We start from the raw sequence: 27,116 nt of genomic DNA, 5'->3' as shown, positions 1-27,116 counted from the left end.
TTCACTTCAAAGCATATAAGGAGTAAGTCACAAAAGTGCAGGGTGCCTTCAAAAATCTTTGCAAAGAAGGCTCAAATGACAAAACAAATTGGGACTTAGCATAAAAAATTTCAAGGGATGCTTATGTTAGTTTGGCACAAGTTCAAATACAGAGACAATGTGTGCAGAGACACAGGCACTCAAATTGAACATGTATCAAAATCTGACAGAGAACAAACAAATATTTAGACTTTCTTAGTAAATTTTACCAATAAAACTTTTGACCTTCAACAAATAGTGTATTTAGTTTCAGTAAAATCTCTCAAGTAGTTTCTGATATATGGGCATTTACAAATGCTAAGGACTGTAGAAATTGGTTATTCTTTGGTTTCAATCTATTATAGATTAATTGTATAATTATAGTAAATAAAAAAAGGTTTCCACATCATGGATTTCGCCTATCATGGTTAAGTGTAAAAGGGCTTTGAATTCCAATATATTAATTAATAATTCGAAATACTGATTTCTCTAAACAGGCAAACCATAAATGCTACTTTGTTAAATTTATCACATTATATACACTCAATTTGAGTCAAACTCAGCCATATAAGTAGACCTCCCTGCACCCCGGCTATTAAATAGGGCTCAAGTACCTAGATCGTAGCGGCACACTTGAGCAAAGACTTTAAGTTTATTGAAAGCCTCGCTGTTGCCGTCTCTGGCGGCAATCTTGAGAAACCAGTCGCTTAGGGGCTGCTCGGCCATGCTTCTTCCTTCTGTGCTGCCAACTTTCAGGATGCCCTCGGGATGACTTTTGCAGATGGGCCTGTGCTGGCCGAGCTGGCAAGCCTGTCGGCAGGAAATCCAATTGCATCTTTAGATGATGAATCGATTGTGGAAACGACAGCGCGCAAAAAGAAAGGAACGGGGATATTACCTCATACATGGCGCTTAAGTCTCTGAAAAAGGTCTTGGCCCGGCCGAGCAGCGCTTCGCTTTCCGGACAGACGACGACAAATCCGACATCTCTTTGAGAACCGAAGGGATCCAGGAGCAGCTTTTCCCAGTAGGGCAGGCCGAAGGGCGACAGTACCACAAAATCGTACTCATAGCCGACCAGAAACGTTGGGATGGGCAGCGGTTCGGGAGACTCATCCGTACCTGTGCACAAGAAGCTTAATTTCCAGAAACAAAAACAGTGAAACTTTGAAGCGTGTCCTCCAAGGACATACCGTAAGACCCCCTGCCAGCCATTTTGTGGAACTGCTGCCAGGTGAGAGGTCCTTGAACGCCCCACGAGCGAACGCTTCTCTTCTTTTGAATGGCGTCCTGCAGAACAGGTTGTAGGGACAACAGTACCCGCAGGACGTCCTGAGAGAATAGTTTGTTCATGTCCGCTGCTACAAGGGAAGAGCACCCAAAAAAATCTTAACTTCACAAATCTTAAAAAAAGAAAAAAAAAAACAAAATAATCTGAAAATAAAATAAGACGGTAGAGCAAAAAAGAAATTTACTCCACTGAAGATATTTTACCACAAAAGAAAATATTCCTCATTTGAAGATATTTTAATAGATTTCTCAAATAGGGCAATCACCAACCTCAAGAAATGCACAACGCTAAGGAAAATATCCCCCCTAACAGTTAGATAGAACAATTAGTTTGCTGTTAAATGTTATTCCACTACTTTTCATTGCACTACTGATAGGATGCTCTTTCATTTCACTATTATTTCGGAAGAAGTTGCACACCAGAACATGGGCCAGTCTCAAAGCACTATTTTAGTCCATCATGACAATTTTGGATTATATACATTTTTTCTTCTTTTTGGTGATTATCCTCTAAAAACGAAGAACTGTTATCAACTCTGCACAGACGGAGACTTCACTGGTATGGTCGCGTCACTAGATCATCAGGACCAACCACGAAAATAAGAGGAAGACAGAAAAAGAACTGGGCCGAAAACAAAAAGGAATGGACTGGTGCCAATTTCGCCACGACCCAAGAACAGGCCAAGGACCGTCAAAAGTGGAGAAGGCTGTCCAGTGTTGCATCCTAATTGGTGCCCCTATGACCTATGCGGTTAAAGGATATGTGAACCACGTTATATATATTTCATACAAATAAACTATATTGAAGTTGTCCCATGGTTTATTAAAGAGCGAGATATAGTGAGTACATGTCAATATTAAATGTATCAGTGCTCTTATATATAAAAATGAATAAATAAAACTTCTCCAAAATTCATTTTGGAGGGGAAGAACAGTGATTTTCATTAAATGAAAAAAAAGTTATCTGTAAATAAGGATTTTCGACATGACAGCAACAATAAGAATTCTTAAAAATAGCATTTTTTTAAATTTAGCTCATGGTAAATGATATTACTTATTCTAATGTAATTTTGTTTAATCAAACAAGCTGTACATTTAATACTTTGTTATACACTGAAACCCAAAGGCTCGATCATTTGTTTAACAAATTAAAGTACAGTATAATTGTTTGAATTATTTTCTTTCTTTTTTTTTTTTTTTTTTACTAATAACGACTGTACTATCAAATAATAATAAGCAGCAACACTGTTTGGCCAAATAGAATTCTGAACACAATCCACAATGGAAATCTGTTGAGTAGTTGATAAACCTTGAGAAGTAAACAGCTATCTATCAAAGGATTACTATATACAGTCGCATTTTTTTGCCAGGGGAAACATACTATGGTGCGACTTATAGTCTGGAAAATACGGTATTCTTTTTATTTTTAGCAAAACAAGTCAAAATGGCCAAGACTAAGAAATAACATGTAAAATCAAAAAAAATATTCCGTCAATGTGATAACATTTTTTTTTCTTTTTTTGCAGAGTAGGAAAGATATGAGGGAAAAAAGTTAGGTCTCACCTTTGCATTTTGGCCACTGATGAAGACAAGTGCTTTTAACTAGCGTTTCATCCACTTTACCCCCGGACATGTTATCCATGAACTGCCTGCCGTGCTCCAGCGCCATATAGCAGTCATTATAACAGTCTCTCTCCTCCACCCTCACAAAAGAGCTTGGGGTGGCGCTTGGTTTGGGATACTCCACGCCGGCCATCGGCGCAAATGGATTGGTGCATTGATCCTGGAGCAAGAGGATGAGTTCATCTGGAGGTTTCTCCTTGAGTCCGCAAGACTTGTGTTTGGACGGCGCCCGCAGCTCTTCGAAGTAGCGTTCCGTATCACGCCCGGAATCCGAGCCCCGGCCTACCACATCCAGCTCGTCCTCCAGGAAAAGCCCGGACGACTGGCCGTAGCGGCGATTTGCCACGGCGCTAAACCCGCACGTGCACGGGTACTGGGCTTCACCATTGTCCTTCAGGTAGACCCCCACATCGGCTCCTCGGATGTTCATGTTGCAGACGCACACGCAGCAACTGTCAAAGTTGCAATCTTTAAAGAGGTTCATGACCGATTCAGAGAGGATGAGCGTGACGTAGAGGCTGTGGGCTTCCGGTATGGAGGGGACGGTTGCCGGCTCAACCGAACTGAGCGGCCTGCAGGTAGAGGATGTGGAAGCGGGCGAGTAGAGGTCAGAATTGTCGTATTTAAGTGATCCCTGGACGCTGGAGGGTCCGCGGGGTGTTCTTGGGGTGCGTGGGGTACGAGGGGTAGGCACAGAGAATCGGGGTGTTGCCGGGGAGGGTAGGATACCAGCTCCGCTGTTACTGGGAGGAGCGCTGCTCGACATGAGGGGCGTGTGAGTCTGAGGGGTGTGGCTCTGGATGTCATCGGGCTCCACGCTTGGGATGTTACTTTCAGGAAAGAAGGGCCAAATAATCACGAGGTTAGATGATTTAAGAGCTTAGAATTTGGTACAGACACTGAAAAGAGACATGGTGAGCACATTCCGTCCTGAGAAATTACTTCCTATGAAACACAGGAATTAATTTTGTGGTTCCTTTCGCCGGTTGAGATCAGCCAGATTTTTGTTTTTGCCGAACACCTTTTGGGTTTGACTTTGTTTTTTTTAACTTGCCTTTCTTTCCGTTTTGAGCACTCAACAAACAAAACATTGCATTGTTGGGGAATATTAAACATTACCTAGTCTATTTTCAAAGTCCTGTCTTAGCTGTTCATAAGTGGCGTCCTAAGTATTCCTATAATCCATCCATTTCCCCCCATTGTCCATGAATTGGGTTTACTGTATTCTTATTAGAAATGTAATCCTCTCCATTGCAAATAATTCACAAGTGCACAAACACTTCTCCACAGTGGGGTGCCCTTATTTGTACCATAGCCTTGTTATTTACTTTTGCTTTCTGTCCTTTTCATGCAGAACCTCTCCTGTTAGATTATATAGATATAATAATATAATATAATAGAGCACCTTGAATTTTTGGTGTATTTTATATACCACAATTGTCTTAAAAGTATACTATATTTTTTTCCCAGTAGTCTTGTTGCCTTTGACTAAGCCTAACTATATGTATGTGGTCAACATCTACCTCTCTACACGCTCTCCAGGATTGTTGCCGAACCCAAAACCTCCTTTCCCAATTTTGGGGCTAAAAAAGTACATGACCACATTTTTATAATTGAATTATTGTTAAATCCTGGAGCCAAAAGATGTGTACTGGGTTTTACAAACATACCAACACCAGTCTTCTGTTTTCTTTAAATTTCAACTTTGCTGCATTAAATAAACAACAGACAATGAGATTAACACTCTCCATTTCTTACCCGTCTTTGGTCACTACTGGTGGCATCAGCTCCATTTTGCCAATTGACCAACTACGCATATACACACATTTGTGCTCTGGCAGCTTGATCGGCAACAGACACTGACTAGGCAACATCTTAAGGGGGGCGTACATCGAGCAGCCGATAAACGGCTGACTCGTCTCTGGCTCGTACACGAAAGAAAAATCCTGCAAGAAAAAAAAAAACAGAGCACAATTCTTTTCATTTAATTTAATCACAACAGGATATAAAATTACAATTAAAAATTCTTTGTACTTTTTTTTCCCCAACAAATTCATATGCAAAAAAAATGGACCTTACAAAAGTGCAGGGTGGAGGATTGATTGTAAGATGACAGCATAGTATAGCTAGGTGAACAAATAAACACAAAAACACCGTGTCTATTGGTGTCCGAGACACAAATTTGCTTCTCAACATTGATCTATTGACGTTCCTACTGTAGCCCCTTATACTCTGGTTCACGTCATAAATGGAAAATATACAACAAGACTATTCTTTTGGGGGTGCACTTTATAATCCGGTGCGCCTTTGTGCACAGAATACAGTACTTGCTTCCCCAAATGCTTGGATTTGGAATAATGAACTCTGTGCAGCACTTTAACCTGGATAACCCCCAGCCTAGCACAAGAGGTTGCAGATTGTCAGACCGGAATATCTAAAGCAATATGGTGTATGTCTTCCATCTGAAGGTGGGGAGAGTCACGTACCTTGACTTCAGAAGGCTTGGGGCTGCAAAAACCCTCCTCCACCTCCATCTTGAAATGGTTGTTGAGCTGGCTGCCGTCCAACAGGGTGAGGCCCGCCCCCGCTTCCAGGCTATCCTTGCTGCCGGAGTTCATGGGGGAGTAACCCTGCTGTTCGAGAGAGGGCGGGGTGGGAAACATCTTGTGCAGATCTGCAGTGCCTGTTGAAGGAGAGGGTGTTACTTCCCTTTTGAAAACATTCACACCTCCCTCAGATCTGATAATAATAAACTTACTTAAACAAGACAGAGGGTCCAAAGAGGTGGGCTTTGCTTCTTTTGAGACAAACTTGTCGTCGACACCGGCGCCTGCTCGTTTGACTCCAGGCTTTAGGGTGAATAGTTACATTTACTATTATGAATCAATGAACAAAAACAGTTGACCCTCAGTTTCAGCATCCTAGCTTACGATATTTTGACGCGGACTACAGTTTTTTTTTTAAGTCCCTTGTTACGGCAATTTCCCCCCTATACAGCATTAACAAGAAATAATTCCGTGCATCCAAAACCGTACGAATTAAACTTTGCTGTATTTGCGCGTATGACTGTGCTTGTACCGTGCCTCCTTAGGTATAAAAGGGAAGGACTTCAAAGTTTTTCTTTCTAAAAAAATAATAATAATAATAAAAATTTAAAAAAATTTAAAAACAGACTGAGCAGTAATTGTTTGAACTTGTATCTTTGCTTTACTCACAACACTATTTCACTGTGTTCCAACAACGTCCGGAATTGGAGTATTTTTGTCATCACGGAGTCTTGGCTTGCCCGACGCCGCATTACATCACCGGCTCGAACGAGACGAAGACTCCGGTAAAAACAGGGATTGGAGACTACGCGCTACAATAACAGCCGAACCGTTGACACACACTGCTCACTCGATATGGAGTTTCTAGCAGTATCGTGCAGACACTTCTATGTACCGGGAGAGTTAACTGTGGTCTTTGTGTTTGCTGTTTACTTTCCACTGCTAATCGGTTCACCGGATGCTAACGTTAGCATAGCGCTATATCTCCTGCCCGCTACTATTAATAAACAGCAGCTTGCACACCCCAACGGAGCTTTATCGTCGACAGCGACTTTAATCGGGCATGTTTATGGACTGTACTCCCAAATCCATTCAATATGTGGACTGAGCAATTCGGGAAAAACACTGGACTATGTGTAATGTAAGATCAAACATCAAACATTCCGGTTGTATTCACCAACTCTGTCATTTTTATTAAAAACATAAGGTCAAGAATGAAAGTGAATCCAGTCAAGTTTCTGTAATATTTCTATTTTTTATATGAAATGATCTGCATTTATATAGCGCTTTTCAAGTCAATGACTTCCCAAAGCGCTTTACATTGTGCTTCACATTTCCCAATAGCGGCTGTGATCTGTGCAGCCATGTAAGGCGCTAACCTGCTTATTGGGGGTAATTGGGGTTTCAATGTCTTACCCAAGGACACTTCGACATGTAACACGGACAAGCCGGGATTCGAACTGGGATCCCTTAATCCTAAAACGATCGCTCTACCTCCTGAGCTACTGCCAGAGCACAAATGTGTGTATATGCATAGTTGGTCAATTGGCAAAATGCTCTACCTCCTGAGCTACTACTTGTTCCAACTTCAAAGTGTACCACTTGTGCTTTCTACAACTATTTCCCTAAATAAACAAAATACAATGAACCATGCTCCCCCAGCCATATTGCCCTTTCCTCAATGAAATCAACCTAAAATGAGCTTGTTTCATTGAAGGTCCACTGATGGCTGTACAGGCCTTTTAGACATTGTGATTAAGGGCTATATAAATAAATGCGAGTTAACTTGACTAAAGGTTCCCAGACTTGCAATGGCGGTAAAGAGATAAGCAAAAAGATAGTATCAATGGAAACCAAATTTGAGAAAAATACGAAGACGGGACGCGCAGATTTGCCCATGTTAAGAACTAACTGTATCCAATCAACGATTGGGACAATGGCTATGAATATGGTGGCGGTTAAACCATAAGTCATGACAATTCTAAAAAGTTCTGAAAAATTCTAAAAAGGACCTATAAAAAGTTTCAATTTTGAATCCACTGTCTCCTCTCCTCCTTTGCATCCACCCTCTAACTCCACTGTACCAGCTGCAGTCAGTCCACACTGAGGGTAAATAAGATGTAATTTGACCTTTACATGTATGTTTATTGACAAGGAAATTTAATCATATACACATATATTAAATACAAGAGGTACTGACTTGATGTTACAGAAATCCCTCGCTATAATGCAGTTCACCTTTCACGGTCTCATTGATTTTCATCATACATTGCATTCTGCATTCTGATTGGCTAAATGGTCTGTAAAAGTGTAGATATTGGTAAAAATAAATCATGTTTACATGTACAGTACTTTTTTGATAAATGAATGCTTGGTACTGTTAGAGAAGTTTGTTCATCTATTCGAATGTGTAAATTAGTATTTAATTGCAAAATAATGAAAGGTTTCTACTTTACGCATTTTGCCTAACACAGGTTCTTATTCGAACGCAAACCTTGTGATAAACAAGGGTTCACCGTGTTTTGTTACTAATGTTGCATATGTATATACAATTTTATTTATTTTTTACTTAGAGTACCATGGGTTTGGAACAAAACTAATTACAATAGCTTTTCATCACCTGGCAGTTGACAATTTCAGCTTGCAATCCCCTACCACAAGGTCTAATTTATTATTTTAGTGAATATTCATTTGCGCACTAACCGTTAGCTCATCTTCATCTGAATTGAAGATTTTATCCAAGTCGCTGAAAGACACGGCCAAGTCGTTCTCATGGATGAGGCTGGTGGAGGGGGCTGGCTTACTGCCCGATGGACCTTGGCCTTCTGCGCCACGTTTACACAAAAGCACGGTGTGAAAATGCGCTCACTTTGGATATATAAAATCGACTGCTAGACACTCACCATCGGCTGAACCATCATCCAGCTAATATTAACAAGGACGGATCAGAGTTTGTAGTCATTAGTCAAATCAATCAAGGCAATCATTTAATCTTAACAATAAAACGCAAACGTGCCATGACACCAACCTTGTGTTTTTTACTCCCATCCCTCTCAGATCCAGATTTGTCCCTCTTTTCCTTTAAACTGAACTCTTCGTCCACGTCGTCAAAGGCGTAAGGGTCCGGTTCGTCGCTGTGCTCGCCATCGGTCGTGGTGCAAGATAGGTAGGAGTTTCTCCGCTGAGTGTAGGTCTTCACCAGGTCCTCGGACACTTTGAGAAGCTGCACGGAGCCTGCCATCAACCTGAAGAGAGGACATGTGGTTTTATTTTTGTGTATTACTTATGGCTAGAAAACACATTAGAAGTAAGATACCTCAGTAATTCTTTGTTGACTTTTCCCCCCCAGATTTTAAATTTTTTTTTTAACCTTAAATTTCTTACCAGGCTGTACTTTTTTTTTTACTATATTTCAGATCCATGGCAGTATATAATAAAGGGGAATTTAAAAATATGCTAATAGTAGCAGTATACAGGCATACTTAAAGCACTGGTTAAATAAAGCTGAACTTGCACTGGGAAATACTTAGAAGAATGTATGAGTAGTTATTTTGTTGATGTTCTTCAGAAATTAGTTATCTTACTTTTTCTTTCAAATCTATACTTTTTTTGTACTACATATCAAATTCATGCCAATATCTTATGGGGAATGAAAACCAACAAAAAAAGGTAATGTTAGATGGATCCAGGCATATATAAGGCATTTGTTAAATACACCAGAACTTGGGTAGAGTACGTGAGAAGCGAGCATTAATAATCCACAATAAAGCCTTTAGATCAACGCACTTGCTTCAGTTTAAATAATCAAAATCCATTGTTTTTAAACCTGCGGGTGTATGTTAAGATTTTTGAAAAGCATCTTGCTCTATTGGGTTGGGTAGATTACATGTTTCTTTTACATTATAACTAAAGTGTACTCGCAGGATTCAGCATTTGTTAAGTGACTTATCAAAAAATATGATTAGGAGATGAAAAAAAACTTAACAATTATAAAAGTATATTTAGGAGCTAGCACTTTACTTTTACTTAACTACCAATTTGAATGAGAACCAAGTTTCTTCCTAAGCGCCATCATCAAGCCGAAAGAGACGAGATATTTTCTCAGTCTTGTGTGCTATGTATAGAAAAAAATGTATATTCATGTTTCAACTCTTTTACTCTTATTTTTGTACAATGTTGCTGCCACATGTCATTGCACAATTATCCATGATGTTTCTGATGCACTTTCGTACATGCCAACCTTTTGTCATTAAAAAGCGGTAGATTTTATTGCTTCTTTGTTTTAACACACGAGAAACAGTCTCCAAATATAAGACAACTACATGTGCTTGTATAAAACTGAAAGTAGCAAACTTTCACCACAATGGAAATCTAATGCAGTCGTTGGAGCGGTTTATTCGCGGACAAAGACTCATTCTTGCTTCAAAATAAAGCAGCATCTTGGGTCAAAACTTTTGTTGTTTGACTTAGAAAAAGCGGTCACATTTTTTTTTAAACAGCAGTAGATGTTTTAAGGGGCAAAAAGCGGTAGTCTAACGCGTAAAGCGGCAGCTTTTGGCAGGTGTCCACTTAAAACTTTGGCCAGTCTACAACCACTCTTGTCAATATTAATGTCTTTCTCTTTTTTTTTAACCATAAAGTTTTTTTATTACACCTATGCCTGAGAGTGCTAAGTCTAATCTCATTGTGAACAATGTTCACTATGTTGTTATCAATGACAATAAAGACAATACTATTTTCTCCTATTCTAAATGGTTTATTCTACTTAAGTACAGAACATTCCGCCAGCTCTGCAGTTAAATTACTTACTCTGTAACCGACACGACACTTTCCACTGCCAGGCTACCTCCAGGGTCATCTCGTACTTTATCCACAGGCAGCAGAGGTGTGTGGAAAACGGCTCCCTTCTTTCTCGGCAAGTTGAAATACTTCCAAGGATTGTGTCCGGGCTCTTCGTTGGGATTGACGGCGGAACCGATAAAGACGGTGGGCTCCAGAGTTTCGCTGAAGGGGGGAGGAAAGGGTAAAGGCATGGGTATGTTTTCTGGAGGCGACTCCTCTGACGAGTTCTTCTGAGGCTGCAGGCAAGGCTCCACTGATGGCGGGTAAAAGGGTTGGTGAATAGGCGTAGAGTTCTTCATGCCACTCGGAGTCAGGTCGCCTTCCACGTGGTCGCAGGGATGTGGGCTGAGAGGCGGAGGTGGTGGGGAACCGACGAGGTCGGCGGGTGGTCCGTGTGTGTGCAAGGTGGGTGCTTTGGGTGGAGCCGTGGAGTCCACGTGGTGCAAGCTGGGGTAGGAAGCCTCTTCCTGCCCTCGCAGACAAAGCCTCTGGGTCTGAGGTTCTAGCAGCTGCTCGTCGCTCACATAGTTGCGGTGGTGAAAGGGAGTCTGCGGCCTCTTCTGCTGCTTCTCGCTCTTCTCTAGCTTCTCAGCCAGCTTGTGTTTTAGGGCTGGTGGGGTGGGTTGGCCCGATGACGGTGGGTGTCCTGAGGTGGTGCTTGGCCGCTGCTTCTGATTCTTATGTCTAGGTGAAGAAGAAATAAAACGATTTGAAAATGTTCTGGCATTTAATTTCCTTTCGATTTTCTGCACATCAAAGAATTTGGTATCGTATTTTCCAGAATATAAAGCGCACATAAAAACCCTGAATTGGCCATAAATTTAAAAGTGCGCTAAATAACCCGGTGCGCCATAGTGTGATAATGAGTTCAAATCGAATGCCGTATGTCATCTATATCACTGGTATTTAGTAGTTAGGATATGGCGCTCTCAATTCCTGTTGCATTCAATGTTTTGCATTTTTGGTCAGCAATAGTTATCAACAAACTAATTCTTGCACTACTACACAATATGCTACTTAAAAACCGTATGTGTAATGCGCACCAAAACTTTAAATTATTATTAGGTTAAAAAAAAAATGCGCGTCAACACAAATACATACAGTAGGCAGTTTTATCCCCTATACAAATATTGCTTTTTATCCATCCATCCATTCATTTTCTGTACCGCTTATCCTCAGGGTCGCGGGGGTGCTGGAGCCCATGCCAGCTATTTCAGGCAGTGAGCAGGGGACACCCTAAACTGGTTGCCAGCCAGTCGCCGGGCACACAGAGACAGACAACCATATACTCGCTCATTCACACCTAGGGACAATTTGGTCCGGCCAGTTAACCTGACATGCATGTTTTTGGAATGTGGGAAGAAACCAGAGTGCCCGGAGAAAACCCACGCAAGCACAGGAAGAACATGCATATTCCACATGGGGGGCTGCTGTAGCTGGACTTGAACCCTGAACCTCTGCACTGTGGGGTTGCGCGCTAGCCAGCCAGCTGCCATGCCATCTGTCTCTTTTCAATCAACTTTTATTTGTCAAGTTGTTTGTGCTCTTAATATCTAGTGTGCAATCCAGGCATTTTAGAAACAACACAGATACCCTCCAAAGAACATCTCAGTACAGAATCAATTCTGAAAATAGCTCACCGGTAACTGGTAATAAAGATTTTCAAGGAAATTTGATTTATAACTGGGATGAGAAATCCTTGACATGGTCAGTGTCTCTAAAATTTAGAGTGTAAAGACATGATCAAATATTCCTAAATTACTTTTAAAAGGATCATATAGTTTAGTTAATGGGAATGGCTCCGGGTCCTAATCAATGTTCCCTCTAAGCTGCGCGCGTGCGCAATCGCGCACTGCCCGCACATTCTCAGCGCACAAGAAAATCTAGTCAGCGCAATGTTCCCTCTAAGCTGCGTGTGTGCGCAATTGGGCACTACCCAGAGCTTTTCCGCGCACAAGAAAATCTAGCCAGCTCACAAAAATCAGGGCTCGAAATTGCTAATTAAGAAGCGAATTAAGTCAAAGTTACAGTGTATGAAGGTAAAAATACTTGGGTTCCCCTGACTTTGTGTTCTAAATGCAGTATTCTGAAGTTAATGTCGAAGTAGAACGAAGTCAGTAAAGTTTTTTGAGAACCGGCTTCTTCAGCTCAGCTCACTATAATGAGCCGGCTCTTTCAGGTTCCAAACGTCTCTTCAGGTTGTTTTTGCTTCTTTAATCCCTACACAACCAAATATTATGTAAAACTATGCACAGAATGACTTGAAGGAAGGGGGGAATAGAACAAAAAAGAAAAAAATACCAAAATGAAAAAGTAGTGAAAAGCCGAGAAAAAAAGAAACAAAAGAGAAAAAAAAAAAAAAATCAGAAAAACCCCAGAAAAAAAGAAACAAAGGAAAAAAAAAGTAAATAGAGAACAAAAATAAAAAAGTAACAGCTAGGAAAAAAATAAACACAATAATATTTTTTAAAGGAATTTAAAAAAAAAAGGGAAAAAGAAGAAAACGTTTGTGTTGCATTCAAATAATTTCCAGTTACACCAAGTCAATCTTGTTGCCAACATTGTACTTCCACTAAAAAAATGTGATTAAATACAGTGCTGTATCGTGCAGCCGACTAAATAAGCCCCCAAAAATGTTAGTATTATGCGACAAAATATACCAGAAAAAAAGAAATGGAAATCTTGTGAAAGAATTGTAAAAACTGATATATATTAACAGGAAGTTATGGCTTGTTTCACATTAACAGCAACAGGTGGATATACAGGTTCTTTTGTACTTTCCGTCATGCAATTAAAAAAAAGCATATCATTGTTCCACACGCAACAGTATAAAAATGCCAATGAACTATATATTTGTAGTTAATCCTGCAGCATCTGAACATGATCTTGCGTGGCACCGAAAAGCATGCTGTTGAAAATACCTTGAACATTGGCAATGTGGCCTGTGAACAGGCTCCACGAAATCCCAAAGCCCAGATTTGTCCATCTCCTCATCACAGGCTCCATTGGTCAAGTTTGTAAACTTCCTCCTAGCAGAGAAAAAAAGACCATTGAAACAAACTCCTGACACATCTGTTTTGGATAGAAAACGTGATAGGATTCCACGTACTTGTTCCCTGTGCGATTTATGTTATACTCCTGCCAAACTGATTCCACCATGTGACTGGCCAGCCTCCTTGGTATTTTACCCCCGTGAAGAGTATTGTTGGAATTGTAGCCGTCGGATGCAGAGGACAATTTTTGCCACCTCTGGGCTGGCTGATAATCTTCAACAAGGCAAGACAAAGATTTAATGATAATACTTAACTGCATGTGATACAGTAGTAAATCAGAGACACATTTATGCCCCCACTGACTAATTTTGTAAAATATATTATTTTTTGCATCAACTTATTGTTATCAATTTAATAAATTGTGCATTTTATTTCCTGCAACGCTTTTAAAGCCATACTTCCTGGTGATTTTCTTGCTCGTATACTATATCTCCCAACACCCTAAAAATATAAGTTACCAACTGTATTTTCCATAGAAATTATTGCCGTTTACCAGTCTGAGCTTCCTCCGGTGACGTTGGTGGCGTCAGCGTGACAGACGACATGGCAGGATCCCTGTGAGCGGCCTGACTCAGCTGGGCGCCACACATGTTACCTGAGGTGTTGGATGAGCCTTGAGGGACCACGGCGGGGAGATCCGTCAGAGGGAGGAGAACCAGGCAGGAAGGATACACCATCCTCACCCCAGCTGACAGAAGAACAAGATAAGGGATGCATCATTATATATGATTTGATAATAATGACATTAATGGCTTCCAGAACAAAACCCACAGTACATTTTTTGTGTATGATGTGCATTTGTTTGTACCTAAGCAATATAATAATGTTTGGGTGAGCGTTATTCATGAGGTTTTACTGTAGTGCATTACCGTAATTGCGCAAAGATTGATCAGTAGAAAATTGCTGACAACAATAGCAATACAATAAATGCAACCGCATCTATCAACCTACAGACACCTATATTCTATTTATAGAAACTGTATCCAAAAAACTTATTAGAAATACAGTAATTCTTAATAGCTCGTGCGCAGAGGCGAGGCACCTATTCATTTCTTTCATCACCCCCACTGCCCCCAAACTGGAACGTGAGTTAAACATTGCTGTCTTGCGCAAATAACAATAATCAGAATTAAAAAAATTTGATTCTGTCTTCTTCAAATTTTCAATGGTATATTGGTATCCATTAGACGGCAACTCGGGCTGCAAAGAGGTAACATTCGGCAAATAACCTCTCTTTCCAACTCTAGGTTGCTATTCATGCTAAAATTCACGGAAATCGAGCAGCCAACTAAAAATTCACTGTGCACACCTAGCGCCAACCGCGTGGGGAATTTGGCTTTAACACCTTTGGCTGCATAATGCCAACTGTGCCGTGGCCCCAAACACCTGAAGCAGTTTTAAGCACTCCTCCAAGTTGCCTCAGTCACGTATCATAGGATCATGAGACCATTCCATACCATTTAATGTATACGTTTTTCCTGTATTTTCTGATCATTTCAATTTTTGTACGTGGAAAAAAATTATAGGGCTGATCTCATCTTGCCCATTTTGGCTCCAACCCGGATCGTCTTGGTCACTAGTACCTACGACAACGTCAATGTAGATTGCTAAGTCTGAAAAAACCTCTACTGCTACAAAGAATAAGCAATAGGGTTGAACGATTAACCAAAATCGAATCGATATCGCGATGTGAAGAAGTGCGATAGGGAAACCACGAAACACTGCTGTTTTTTTCAAGGATTCATAGTTCCTGTTTGTTATTTGAGTGATGATGTGTTTGGCCAACAAGAATTGTCACATTTCGTGGTTTAACGGTTCCGGTCAATCAGAAGCAGGTTTTAATGGCACCAGCCAATAAAGACCAGGCAAAGATAGCACGACGTGTGTGTGCGACTTTGATTGGCTGGTGTAAGCTGCCAGTCATTGAAACAGACTTTACACAAATGGCCAGCAAAACAAACGCCACAGCTCATAACTTTGGTGGCTCGTTACATTGAAAGTAAATACACAATTTCAATCGGAGGAAGTCAGAAAAGCACAGAGAAAAGCTGATCACCAGCGGGTGCTGCCTGGATTTATATCGCGTCAGGGAATTGACTGAGGCGGCGTCAGAAGGGAAAGTTAACAGCTAGGCTAACAACTCTTAAGCCACCACTGCAGAGCGTGGCTCGTCACCAACGCCAAATCCATGACCCATTAAACTCGGAGCTACCACTCGTGGAAAACCACTACATTTGTGACTTTTGTATTCTAATCATCACAGAGACTTTGCAGAAGTTGAGGTTACCAATGCTACCATGCAGCTTGCCAGCCGCTCCCTAAATAGCTTTCTTAAACTGAAAAGAGTGGCCTATTGATTTTTTTTGTACTTTTGTATAATGACAATAAAGACTTTTAATTTGTAGATTTTTATTTTTTGTTACAGTTGTATACTCTCAGTCTAGGGCATCAACTCAAGGTGAAATTAAAATAGCCCTAATAAGCAACACAACATTTACTGCAAGTGGGAAAACAACAAATAGAGATATTCAAATAATTTTTTGTGTTGTTTATTTCCAATCATTGTCGTACCGCTTATCCTCACTAGGGGGACCTGAGGCCCATCCCAGCCACCTTTAAGAAGCAGGGGACACCCTCAACTGAATGCCAGCCAGTTGCAGGGCATAGAGACAGACAACCATTCATATGCTCACTCAAACCTGGGGACAATTTGGAGTCACGAATTAACCTGCCACGCAAGTTTTTAGAATACGGGGGGAAACCAACGCAGGTACAGGGAGAACATGCAAACTCCACACAGGAAGGCTGGGAGCGGTTTTTTGATCCCCTGACTTCAGAACTGTGCCGCGGACGCAATAATCACTCAGCCGCCAAGCCGCTTTATAATCGTTAAGTGAAAAATAAAACAAACTTTTCAAAAATGATCTTTGTTTTTATTTTACATAGTTTGTGTGAGTAAAAAGGTGACGCACCGTTTGTAAGGTTTATCATCGTTTAATAAGGGGATTTTAAATCAAGGGCACAGTTTTTGCATGAAAAGGGGGGACATGGCCTTACCAAAAGAGAAAATCATTGTTGTTGTCTCAATTAATATTATGCCATCACTTGAAAAAAAAAAGTGAAAGAAAATTTAGTACCAACTTTTAATGAAAGATTAAGGGTGAATGTTACACACGGTAAATGTAACACATTGCTGAACAAAAGACAAAAATAATCTATATCTGTATGGTTTTTTCCCCCGAAAAATACACCATATTGTTTTACATAGCAATGCCGTTGTTGTTTAGTCATTCCGATTTCTGAAGCCTCACCAACAAGGACCTCCACCGCCGCCAGTGAATCATCCTCCCAGTCGCCGTCCTCCATCTTTTCCTCCTGGATCTCCTTAGGATTGGGGCTGATGGGATAAAACTGCCGCCACTCTTCAATCAGCTTCTGAGTCGGGTGGTCCGACATCTTAAACCCCTGGCCCGTGAGGGTCCCGTTCAGGCCGTATGGGCTCAAGATGACTGGAAATGTGGGGCAGGACGCGTAAGTAAAGGATTGCTGCGTCAAAAATAAGCACAATCGTCACGAGCTTACCTTGCAAGGGGCTTGAACTCTGCTGGGCGAGACTCAGGTGTTCTTCACTCAGCCGCTGCAAAGGCTGGTGTTGCGCAATCTCCACGCTGGTGCACACGTTGCTGTCTCCGTGAACGAAAAAAGTGAAGGCGCAGGACAGATGCTCGCTGTGACGGAAAGAGATACACATTTAATACGGCGGGATTAGGTCGTTGAAACGGCACAATGACACTTTGGAACAAGGTGTCAAGTGAATCTCCTGCAGCGGTGGGACCTATTTGAAAATGGTGAACAAAAGATGAGGGATCATATTCTCAATTGCTGTCATCTGAATGCTTCGAATTTGTTCCACTGACACCATCAGTACTCCAATAAAGCCACTTCAATTGTAAGCATGGAGAACACGAAAAAGAAAAACATTACCTCAAAATGATACAATAGACATCATTATTTTCCATTTCTAGAAGCGGCCAAGTGCACTCAAAAAGTGCTTGTTGACATAGTTGCTGTAAAACCACACTGCATGCTCAGCATTTTCCAAGCGCTGACCCTGTTTACTGGCCAGCGAGGGCGAGAAACAACAACTGTATTAGAGGAACTGAGTCAACCCCCACTTACAGTGCGTAACCCATTTAGTAGACCGCCGGCCTATGTAAGCTTAATGCCACAGCTGCTCTGAATTAACAACAGTGGTAATGGACATAATCTGTATATGCTGTAGTAGCATTCCTTGGACTGGCATATATCAAGTAGTTGAATATGAATTCATGAAAACTGCTGGCAACAACTCAAAATTCAAACTGGGCCAAAAATACAAGATAAAAATAGAATCAATTATTCCTGTATTACTATCTTGCACGATATGTAATATGAGTAGGGTGAGGTTTATTGTTTAGAATTGTTATCACCAAACTTTTCTAAAAATGAAAGCGAAACACTTTCAGGACGCTCTTCAAGACAAATCTTCAACTTGACTCAAGTCTGAATTTGATCAAGCTGTCTAATACAAAAACGGTTATGGTTTAGTGAGCGATTTCATAGCATACAGTGAATGTGTATCACATGACAGTGTCAACTCAATTGAACAATTTCTTTACAAAAAAATGTCCAAATTCAGAACTGCATTTTGAATGTGTGTCTTTCAGATATGCTGTGCTATCAGACAACTGCAATTATCTGTGAGGACAAGCAACAAGGGTGAAAGCCCCCCAAAATTAAAATTATTAAATTCAATTACAATATGCATTCACCGCTAAACATGACTGAAGATTATATAAGTCTGTAATGTACAATTAGCGTAGCTAAACCTCTGAGCTAAAATCCTGAACTTTGCAGAATTGAAATTTGTAAACCACAAATAATGAAAAATAAATACAATAAAAACACTAAACCCATGAACATGTGAAGTTGCAATTGATTCACCTCTGGCAGAATTAGGGTACCACCTCCCACAGCAATTACTGTTTAAGCCAGGAGCCACTGAAGTGGTGCCCGTTTGTTGCCCCTAAGGACAGCTGAATAGGCCATGGACCAGTTGTGAAAGCTCACCAGTGACGGCTCATTGCGATTTTCTAGGAAATGTGATTTACATCATAAGAAATCAGACTTCATCAGTTCTTCCAAAATTGTTTTGAAAATTAGCCTATTTTTATTATGTAAATCACTCAGTGCCCATATACAAGGCAGATGTTTTAGTGGCCGACTAGGCCTAATGTAACCCAAGACTACTAATTAACATATGCCTAAAAACTAGTAATAACATAACTTTTTATTTTAGAAATGCGTATTGAACTGGCAGCTGTTATCCAAATGAGTAATAAAAACAAGTAGCACTTAGCTTAAAAAAGGTTTGCGCTGTGTAATCAGGCAACATAATTTGGTATACGGTATCTCTTGCTGCATTGCCCAATTAACCCCGTTTGTAACCGAATGCCTGATCATTTAAGTGGTTATCCTGCAGACTCCCTTGAGTGATTTGCATAATCAATCTGGCTTTTGCCAACATATGATATAGCATGTTGACCAAAAATTCCAACACCTGAAGGCGGTTATGTTAAGAACAGTGTCATACTTAAATCTTGGTTTGCCATTAGGCAGCTATTACAAATGACACCCTAATCACCCTTTGTCATTTCTTCTAAAAAGGACTGGCAATTACCTGCAAAGATTAAAAAGAGCAAACCTGAACACTTGCTGTGCCTCCATCATTTCTTTAAGAATGAGTCGATTTCTCAAAAGCTCGCTAGCAAAATATGTTAATCGAGCAGGCAGCAGAATGCGCAAAGACCCCGGCCGGCTGTGGTAAGCATGTGGACTCAACACATTGGAGCACTCAAGGCGGCTACTTTTTGATCGCCTTTCTTTTAATTAGGACTGGCCCGTCTCCAACAGAGTATGCCCGGGGCTGTGCAGTCGACAAGTTCTGGCACCGTGTGCAGAAACATTTTGAAACCCGGGAAAAGGAGCCGGGGCTTTGCAAGATGAAATACCGGGCTTCTTTCCAGAAGGTGTGTAGTCTTGCGTCACGCACCGCTTGTGCAAAGAACGCTCTCATGGCGGGGGAGGTCACACGTTAAGACGACTGTGACGTGCTGTACAGTAACTAATGTATGACACGTGCACTTCTGCATAAAATGCCACTTGGGATTATCATGCAATGTTCAACAGTCAACTGAGTAGGAACTCCAAGGCAGTTCCAAACCTGTGTACAGATACCCAATGCAACATCTAATGCAGCCTGGTCATCCTGGGAGGCGATTTCCTCTTGTGTGGCCCCTTCCCAAAGGTTTTATTATTTTCCTCACGCTAAGGTTAGAGTTTTTCTTGCCTGCGAGCTGGTTCCAGATCAGAGAATGGTGTAAAAGTGGCTTGCTTTGAGGCATTTTGTGATAAGGGCTGTACAGATAAAAGTGACCTAACTTGAGGATTTGGGTTGGGATTTGGACTATATCTCAAACAGGCCTTTTCTTACCCATAACATTTTCATGCTACACTAACAAAAAACTCTCCAACCTCACCCGCCTTCTCCCTTCCTTTCAGTCCACCTAATGCATTGAGTGTCCCGAACAGCTTTGCTAAAACTAAGATAGAAGTAGATGAAAATATATGAAGGCTTTTTGAACCCAGTTGGACATTGCGAACATATGTTTAAGAGAAAATACATTATACTTTCAACTTTTTAAGGACACCTCAGATGACGCAATCCACCTTTAAAGATCTCATTCTGCAAAGCTTTTGTTTGGCTTTTCCCAAAATGATCCCCCTTTGCAGTATTTTCTAAAAGTGTAGTATTTAATTTACGTTCGAGACGGCTTGAAGGTCACAAAATTTAAACATTTAAAATCCAACTCCCCCTTTTTTATTGAAAATAGTCGCATAATATCGGCCATATTTTAATAAAACTATTCAATAAATGATCGCTGAATCGATTAAAAAATTACACAAAGCAAAAAAATTTATAAAACATGTGTAAGATGTGTAATATAAAGTAGTATAATAAATACAATCAAACCCTTGCCATAAACTTATTTAAATGGGTGATATTCCCAATAAATTAATCTGAACTTTATCATAAAGTCTAATCGATTTTAAACAATAAAACCCGGTGGATACATTTTCTTCTGATGAACATTTTATTGATTTAAAAATCGAATCTGTTGTAAAATGTAATTGATATTAATTTGCTTATTTTTAACTACTTAATAACTATTGTTTAATAATCAACGCTAGTTTTGAATGATTACAGGTAATTAAAGTCTGACAATCGGTTTCACAATTCAGCACATTTTGCAAGATTTTTTTAATGAATAATCTATTTGATTCTAATAATTTACAAGACGTAATGATTTTTCGTAAAACACTAAACACACATGTTGATTAGCTACTGTACATTACAAACCGTTTTATTTAACTAAAATACTTTATACTGTCATTTAAATAGATGAATGTTGATTTTGTAACGATTATTTATGAGTCAATACAGCCGTCCATGGCGATTGCTTTTGTGTTTTCAGGCATCTTAAAAGTGGTGCTCTACTTAAAACGCATGACAGAGATTTGAAAATGCATCACACAGATAAACGGTCCATTTATTTAGAACCAAATGTTCTATTTCACCAAGTAGAGCAAGCACAGTTCTTTTTTTTTTTCATAAAAATTCATTTGCTAAATACAATTATGGTCGTAACAAAGGGTTCGGACACCCTTTTCATGGCCAATTTTTAGCACATTTTAAGACTTTCAAAGACAATTTTCCTATTTCTCCAGTTCGAGTGTAAATCATGTATTTTGCAGAGCCAAAAATATGTCTGATTTACATATGCGATTTTTAATCTCGTGTGCGCGTTCATCAAGACACATGATTTTAGTTCTTGAGCAAATCACAAATATATTTGTGGATCTGAACAATTAGTGTGTAGATATTTTTCAGACAAATCTCTTCCCAAATTGGTGTAGGGTAAAATGACAGTAATATGTAGCTTACATTTTCAGTTGCCTTCTCAAATTTACCACAGGGAAACACTACCCTAATTTTTTGTACGGTCCATAAAATAATTCCATAATTGATACGTAATCCTTACACCAATATCCATTTCATAGTGCCCTGTTTAGGTTGGAATGTACCTGCCCCCTTGGATGGTACCAGTGGGAGGCGACCATGTATCAAAGGACAATGTCTAGTCAAGGCCGTACAAACCAATACCAGCTGCAGTTAATAACAAGGGAAGAAGAAATGCAATGAGAAAGCGTTGCCAGAGAGCAGTGTTGATATGGTTTTTAAGCAGACTTTTAGAGAAACATAGCAAAGATTTCAAGCACTTCACCAAAATTTCAAGCACTTTTAAATCCTTGAAAACACAACAATAAAATTTAAGCATTTTCAACCCTGATAACAACTTATTAAGAAGTGCAGTTGATACTGTCCTACCTTTTGTTGATGACTTTCTCGTCCTTCTGATAGGGCTTCACGAACCACTTTCCGATGCGAACGAAGCCTCGGTTCATGAGGCATCGCTCCAGCAGGTTGTGGATGGCTTTAAAAAGGAGCGTTCGACACTCATAGGAGAGGCCGCTCTCCCACTCGCCGTCCTCTTCGCCTGCAGAGAGACGGGCGACATTAGCAAACCGGAAAAGCATGAGCCGTCAGATTGTGTGTTCCCTTGAAGTAGCATGGAAGTTGTCAGTCATGTTTTAGCAGTATGGGCAGCGCGGGTGAACTTGAAACCGCGTTTTCACATGACATTATCATAACGTAGAGAGGGTAACATTTATAGTAGTGAGTACAATTCCAAAAACTTTTAAAGGTTGAGTGAGACAAGGGCGAGGTGAAAAAATAATATAGCACGAACTGTTAATGCAGCAAACTAACAATCATGAGAGATGCCACATCTTGGTTAAAAATCTTAAATCCTCATATCTGGTAAGGCAGGAGTCATAAATATGGTGCCTGTGGGGCACCAGGTACCCCCCTAGATCAGCTGAAAATAGCTCACCAGTGATGGATCATTAAACCTTTAAGGGAAAATGGATTTTTTACTGGTGTGAGAAATTATCATTAAGATCAATGTCTTTAATTATATAATCAATTCTTTTTTTAATTAGACTATTATGTAAATTACTCAGTACCCTAATAGAAGGCAGATGTTATAGTGGTTGACAGCCTATTTTGACCCTTTTCCTAATGATTAACTTGGTAATAACACAGTAATAGATAAGCAACAACATAGTAATAACATAAGTTGTTATTTCAGAACTGCATATTAAACTGGTAGCCACCTTCCACTGATCAGTAACAGAAAAAGTGTCTCTTAGCTTCCAAAAGTTTGGTGACCCCTGTCTTAAAGTGTTTATTCCATTCATTTTACAAATAATACAAATAATCACTGGCAGTGGAATTTATCCAAAACTTTATTGAAATGCTAATATAACAAATTAGTGTCGAGAGTGTAATGAGTAAACTATGTTCTTTATTTTATAATTACACTGAACTGTCATTACCGTATTAAATAAGATGCAGGGTAAATTTTGAGTTGAGATGCAGTAAAACAACTAGATAATAGCGTTTGTATCCTTACTTTGGGCAAAGTTTACATAAGGACCTTAGAAAATAAAGGATGAGTTAATCAAGCGTTATGTTGAAATACATATAAAAGTCTAACTATTTTTGGGACAATTTCAAACTTTACTTCATAATCAAGAGAAGGAATTCAAAAATCCATGCAAACTATTTAAGGTTTTAGCACAAATGGCAGGATGCTGTATTGTAAAGGTTAACAAAACAGGCTTACTCCAATAACTAACCAGTTAATTGTGGTTAGGCACAGGCTACGAATAGCAATGTTCATATCAAAAACCACACATGTTAATGATTAAATCTCTTAAATCCATTTTAAATGTAAATGGTCTGCATTTATATAGGCTCTATATTATAGGACTTTAAGTCACTGACGACTTCCCAAAGCGCTTTACAAAGTGCTTCACACTTACCCATTCACACACACACACCGATAGATAGCAGCGACAGCTGAGCAAGGCAACTACATTCTTATCGGGGGCATTCTTGTCTAAACTTTTTTTAAAACATTTTGTAGGAGAAAAAGTCTTGAGATGAGTTTGTTTGGATCTCATACACATGAATGATGAATTTCCGTTGCACGTCAAGAGAAACTGGTTCATGATCATTTCAGCCTTCACAGGACGGTCTCAGAAAATGATAATGTTGTGACAAAGTTCTTAATTTTCTTAGTGCAATTTTTAAAAAAGGCATACATTCTGGATTCATTACAGATCAACTGAATTTTTGCCAGCCTTTTATTCTGTTCATAGTGCTGATAATGGCTTACAGCCTACGAGTATACTTTTTCATAATATTCGAATATATAGGTTTTGTCATAACCAACAATATACAAACTATTGAAAAAAACAGCAATATTTCAGATAATTTGTTATAAATCCAGAATTTTTGACATTTTCCCCAAAATTGCATTACAGAAAATAAAGAACTATTCTTATTTATCTGAGACGGTCCTCAATGTGCCCCAAAAAGGATCGTCCTACTCTCAGACAATAAGTTATAAAACCCAAAACTGTTAATCTTGAATGGCTCGTTGAAAATCAAATTCCAGAAGCATTTTGGAGAAAAGCTGCTATATTCTGGCCTGACTCGCCGGTGGCCGAGAGCCAACAGATTCCACACAGTTTTTGAGGACTGACTCACAACACATCAGATGTTGTATAACACAAAATGCAATGGGGAAAAAAAAAACGAGTGTCTTGCTTTGTAATGGCAAATTTGAGAAAATTGTTCCAGTGACTTTTTTCTGCGTTTGTTTCAAGTTCTGAGTCGTTATGTTCGACATGACGTGTACAGTAGTACTTTTTTATACTAGCACCTCCACCTTAAGAACTTCGAAAATCCAGGTCTTGAGCATTCCCAGAGGCTCCCACTAAAGACCGCTCACCACTTGTGACTGCTCACCGCCAGCATTAGCTTGATGTAGTTTGTGCATGCAAACTACTGCAGGCATTTTTTTTTGTAAATTTTATTATGTGTACTTTTTGCATTACCCCTTATTAAGCATAAATAAACCTTACAAACACAACACCACACAGACCATATAGACAATTTTAGCAATCTATGATGACTTTGTCGTGTGCTACCAGTGATCAAGACGATCCGGATTACAGCCAATCGGTCTTTAAAAAAAAAAAAAAAAAAATCCTGTACAAAACCCAGCCTACACAATTTCAAATGATCAAAAACCATAAAATACTGGGAAAACGTACAAGTTAACAGTAAGCGATCTCTGTCACTCCTCCTTCACCTCCCCCTTTCCTCAGCACCAGACCTTTGTTACGGTGACTGCCTCAATGATAAATGCCCATAATATACTGGCATTTAATTTTTTAATATCAGCTTATTTATTTTACAACAGTATGTTTTAAGTAAATTACCATTTGGATGTGCTTTATAGCTACTTAAGGTACACTTGGATCCTTTTGGTAGGACGAGAGCAGACCTGTTAATTTTTACCGAATTTTTCAAACTATAACGCGCACCCAAAAACTCCAAATTGGCCAGACAGTTCAACGTGTGCCTTATCACCCGGTGCACCTAATATTGGATATCCATTTGCCAAATTATCGCTGATCATAATTGCATAACAATGGTGGCAACGGGGATCAAATCGAATAGCAATGGTAAGAGCCCCAAATCCTAACCACCAGGCCGCAATGGACATGGATGGATGTCACAATTGCATTATATTGTATGCAAAGGGAACTGAACCCGGATTGCGGCGGGGAGAGCTTCATATCCTAGCCACTAGACTACTACGAATACATATGACAAGGTACCAGATGTGTTAGAGAAATGAGAAAACAAGGTGATGGGGAAAAAAATTGGGTGTTAAATGTATTACTTTTCTTCAAGCTCAAACTAAGCAATTTGAGATAAGGGCATGATCCTGGAACGTAAAAAGCTTGTAAGAAGGCGTACCACAGTATTTCAGTTTTTTTCCTCTGAGTTTTAGATAATTACGGTTCAATTGGATTTTTGTGGTAGGACGGGAACGGACCAATTAGATTTAAATAGTTTCTTATTGGGAAAATTCTCTTGTTACATGAGCAATTCGAGCCACGAGCACAATCTTGGAACAAATTAAGCTCGTATTTAGGTGAGCACACTCACTCAGAAGTTCGCTCTAGATGAGTTCTACCACTTTAAGGTTCACTTGGATGCTTTTAGTTTTTCATGATTTCATATCGGGAAAAAATTCTTATTACACGAGCAATTCGAGCTGTGAGCATGAACCTTTAATGGGTTAAGCTTGTATAAAGATGTACCCCTGTATTTCGTTCTGGCACACTCACACAAGAGCTGGTTGTGGACGAGTTCAGTAAAGCTGGGGTCGTCACCCCACCAGAAGTGCCCGAGTTCCCATATAAAAAATGTTCTACCACATTCACAATTTGAATTGATCAAAAAAAGACAACGGAAAAATACAGGGAAAACATATGTTAACAGGTATGCAATTTCTGTCACTCCTCCTTGCACCCCCTCTTCTACAGGACGCTTACACCTTTGTCACTGTGACCGCAAGGTAAATGCTTAGAATAAACTTGCCATTTTTTTGTTAATATCGTATTTATCTTATTACTGTATTTTTTTATGTCTAATTACTATATATCGCCCGCGAGCAAAGTGTAGGAGGTAATAATATTTTCATTTGGGAAGTATGCATATATGTATATACGCACACATATATAGTTTGGATACGACCACCACTTTTTACGGGCAGTCAAGGAGGTCACCTTAGATGTGAAAAATGACAAAAATGCGGACTAAGCACTTTTAATTTTTTTGTTGAAACAGCATTTTTTGGTCTCTAGTTTTCCTTTGCATCTTGAGGTTAATCTTTTCCAAAAAATATATATATGTATAAAATTACATATTTGGGCTGTTTGTACCTACATTTCATGAATATAGTCTCCATCTGGACAGTCTTAATGTTTTTGTTTTCCGTTCTCATGTGCCAATGACCCAGCCAAAAAGGGAAATGCCAACCAAAAACGGTTTTGCGTCTCAACACGGTTGGATGTTTTAATGGTGCACAACCATTCTAGTTGAATGCGTTTTAGTGATCAAGAGAATGTGTAGTATAGCTAGTTCACTGGGATGCTTTTGGGAGGACGGGAATGGACCAATTAAGTTTTTCCATTATTTTATATTGAGAAAATTTGCCAGTTACACATGTTATTTTAGCTACAAGCACGATCCTGGAAAAAATTAGGCACATATAAAGAGGTACCACTGTATTTCACTATGGCGCACTCACTCAAGAGCTCGTTGTGGATGAGTTCGGCGAAGCTGGGGTCGTCGCCCCACCAAAAAAGCCAAAGTTCCCGACGACCCGGCGAGTGATGCCGCCGCCAAACGCTTAGCACGTCCGCTGCCATGCACCGACTGAAGCTGCACAAGATGGGGTCCTCCTCGGTCACGGGAAAAAGGATGGGTGACGAGGTGGGCCCTTCCCACACAAAGCGTCGCCATTTGATCCCGGTCAAATCAGCCTGAAAAAGAACAGAATACTGATAAAAAAAATTGTTCTAACTGTTCTCAGTGTCTACTGTCCCTGACCTCAAGCACTACAACTCCTAGAAACAGGTATGGGCAGAAAACCAC

General features: G+C 39.9%; 1 protein-coding gene across 1 annotated transcript in view; it reads right to left on the bottom strand.

The window, feature by feature from the left end:
• The window catches only part of LOC148357632 (mediator of RNA polymerase II transcription subunit 13-like), a 48,083-nt gene that overhangs the window by 17,251 nt on the left and 3,716 nt on the right, over nt 1-27,116 (bottom strand). The window contains exons 2-19 of the mRNA XM_088345158.1: nt 26,770-27,004; nt 21,861-22,029; nt 16,955-17,100; nt 16,684-16,881; nt 13,866-14,060; nt 13,429-13,585; nt 13,241-13,348; nt 10,287-11,003; nt 8,506-8,722; nt 8,381-8,402; nt 8,181-8,302; nt 5,690-5,780; nt 5,418-5,614; nt 4,690-4,877; nt 2,872-3,761; nt 1,212-1,379; nt 917-1,140; nt 633-828 (exon numbers count right to left, since the gene is read on the bottom strand). Of these exons, the coding sequence (XP_088201284.1) occupies nt 633-828; nt 917-1,140; nt 1,212-1,379; nt 2,872-3,761; nt 4,690-4,877; nt 5,418-5,614; nt 5,690-5,780; nt 8,181-8,302; nt 8,381-8,402; nt 8,506-8,722; nt 10,287-11,003; nt 13,241-13,348; nt 13,429-13,585; nt 13,866-14,060; nt 16,684-16,881; nt 16,955-17,100; nt 21,861-22,029; nt 26,770-27,004 (4,240 nt within the window). The remainder of the gene's footprint in view (nt 1-632; nt 829-916; nt 1,141-1,211; nt 1,380-2,871; nt 3,762-4,689; nt 4,878-5,417; nt 5,615-5,689; nt 5,781-8,180; nt 8,303-8,380; nt 8,403-8,505; nt 8,723-10,286; nt 11,004-13,240; nt 13,349-13,428; nt 13,586-13,865; nt 14,061-16,683; nt 16,882-16,954; nt 17,101-21,860; nt 22,030-26,769; nt 27,005-27,116) is intronic.

This window comes from Urocampus carinirostris, chromosome 10 (genome assembly GCF_059441175.1).
Source record: "Urocampus carinirostris isolate Australia breed hairy pipefish chromosome 10, RoL_Ucar_1.0, whole genome shotgun sequence".
NCBI lineage: Eukaryota > Metazoa > Chordata > Actinopteri > Syngnathiformes > Syngnathidae > Urocampus > Urocampus carinirostris.
This window is presented reverse-complemented; position numbering and strand designations above follow the sequence as displayed.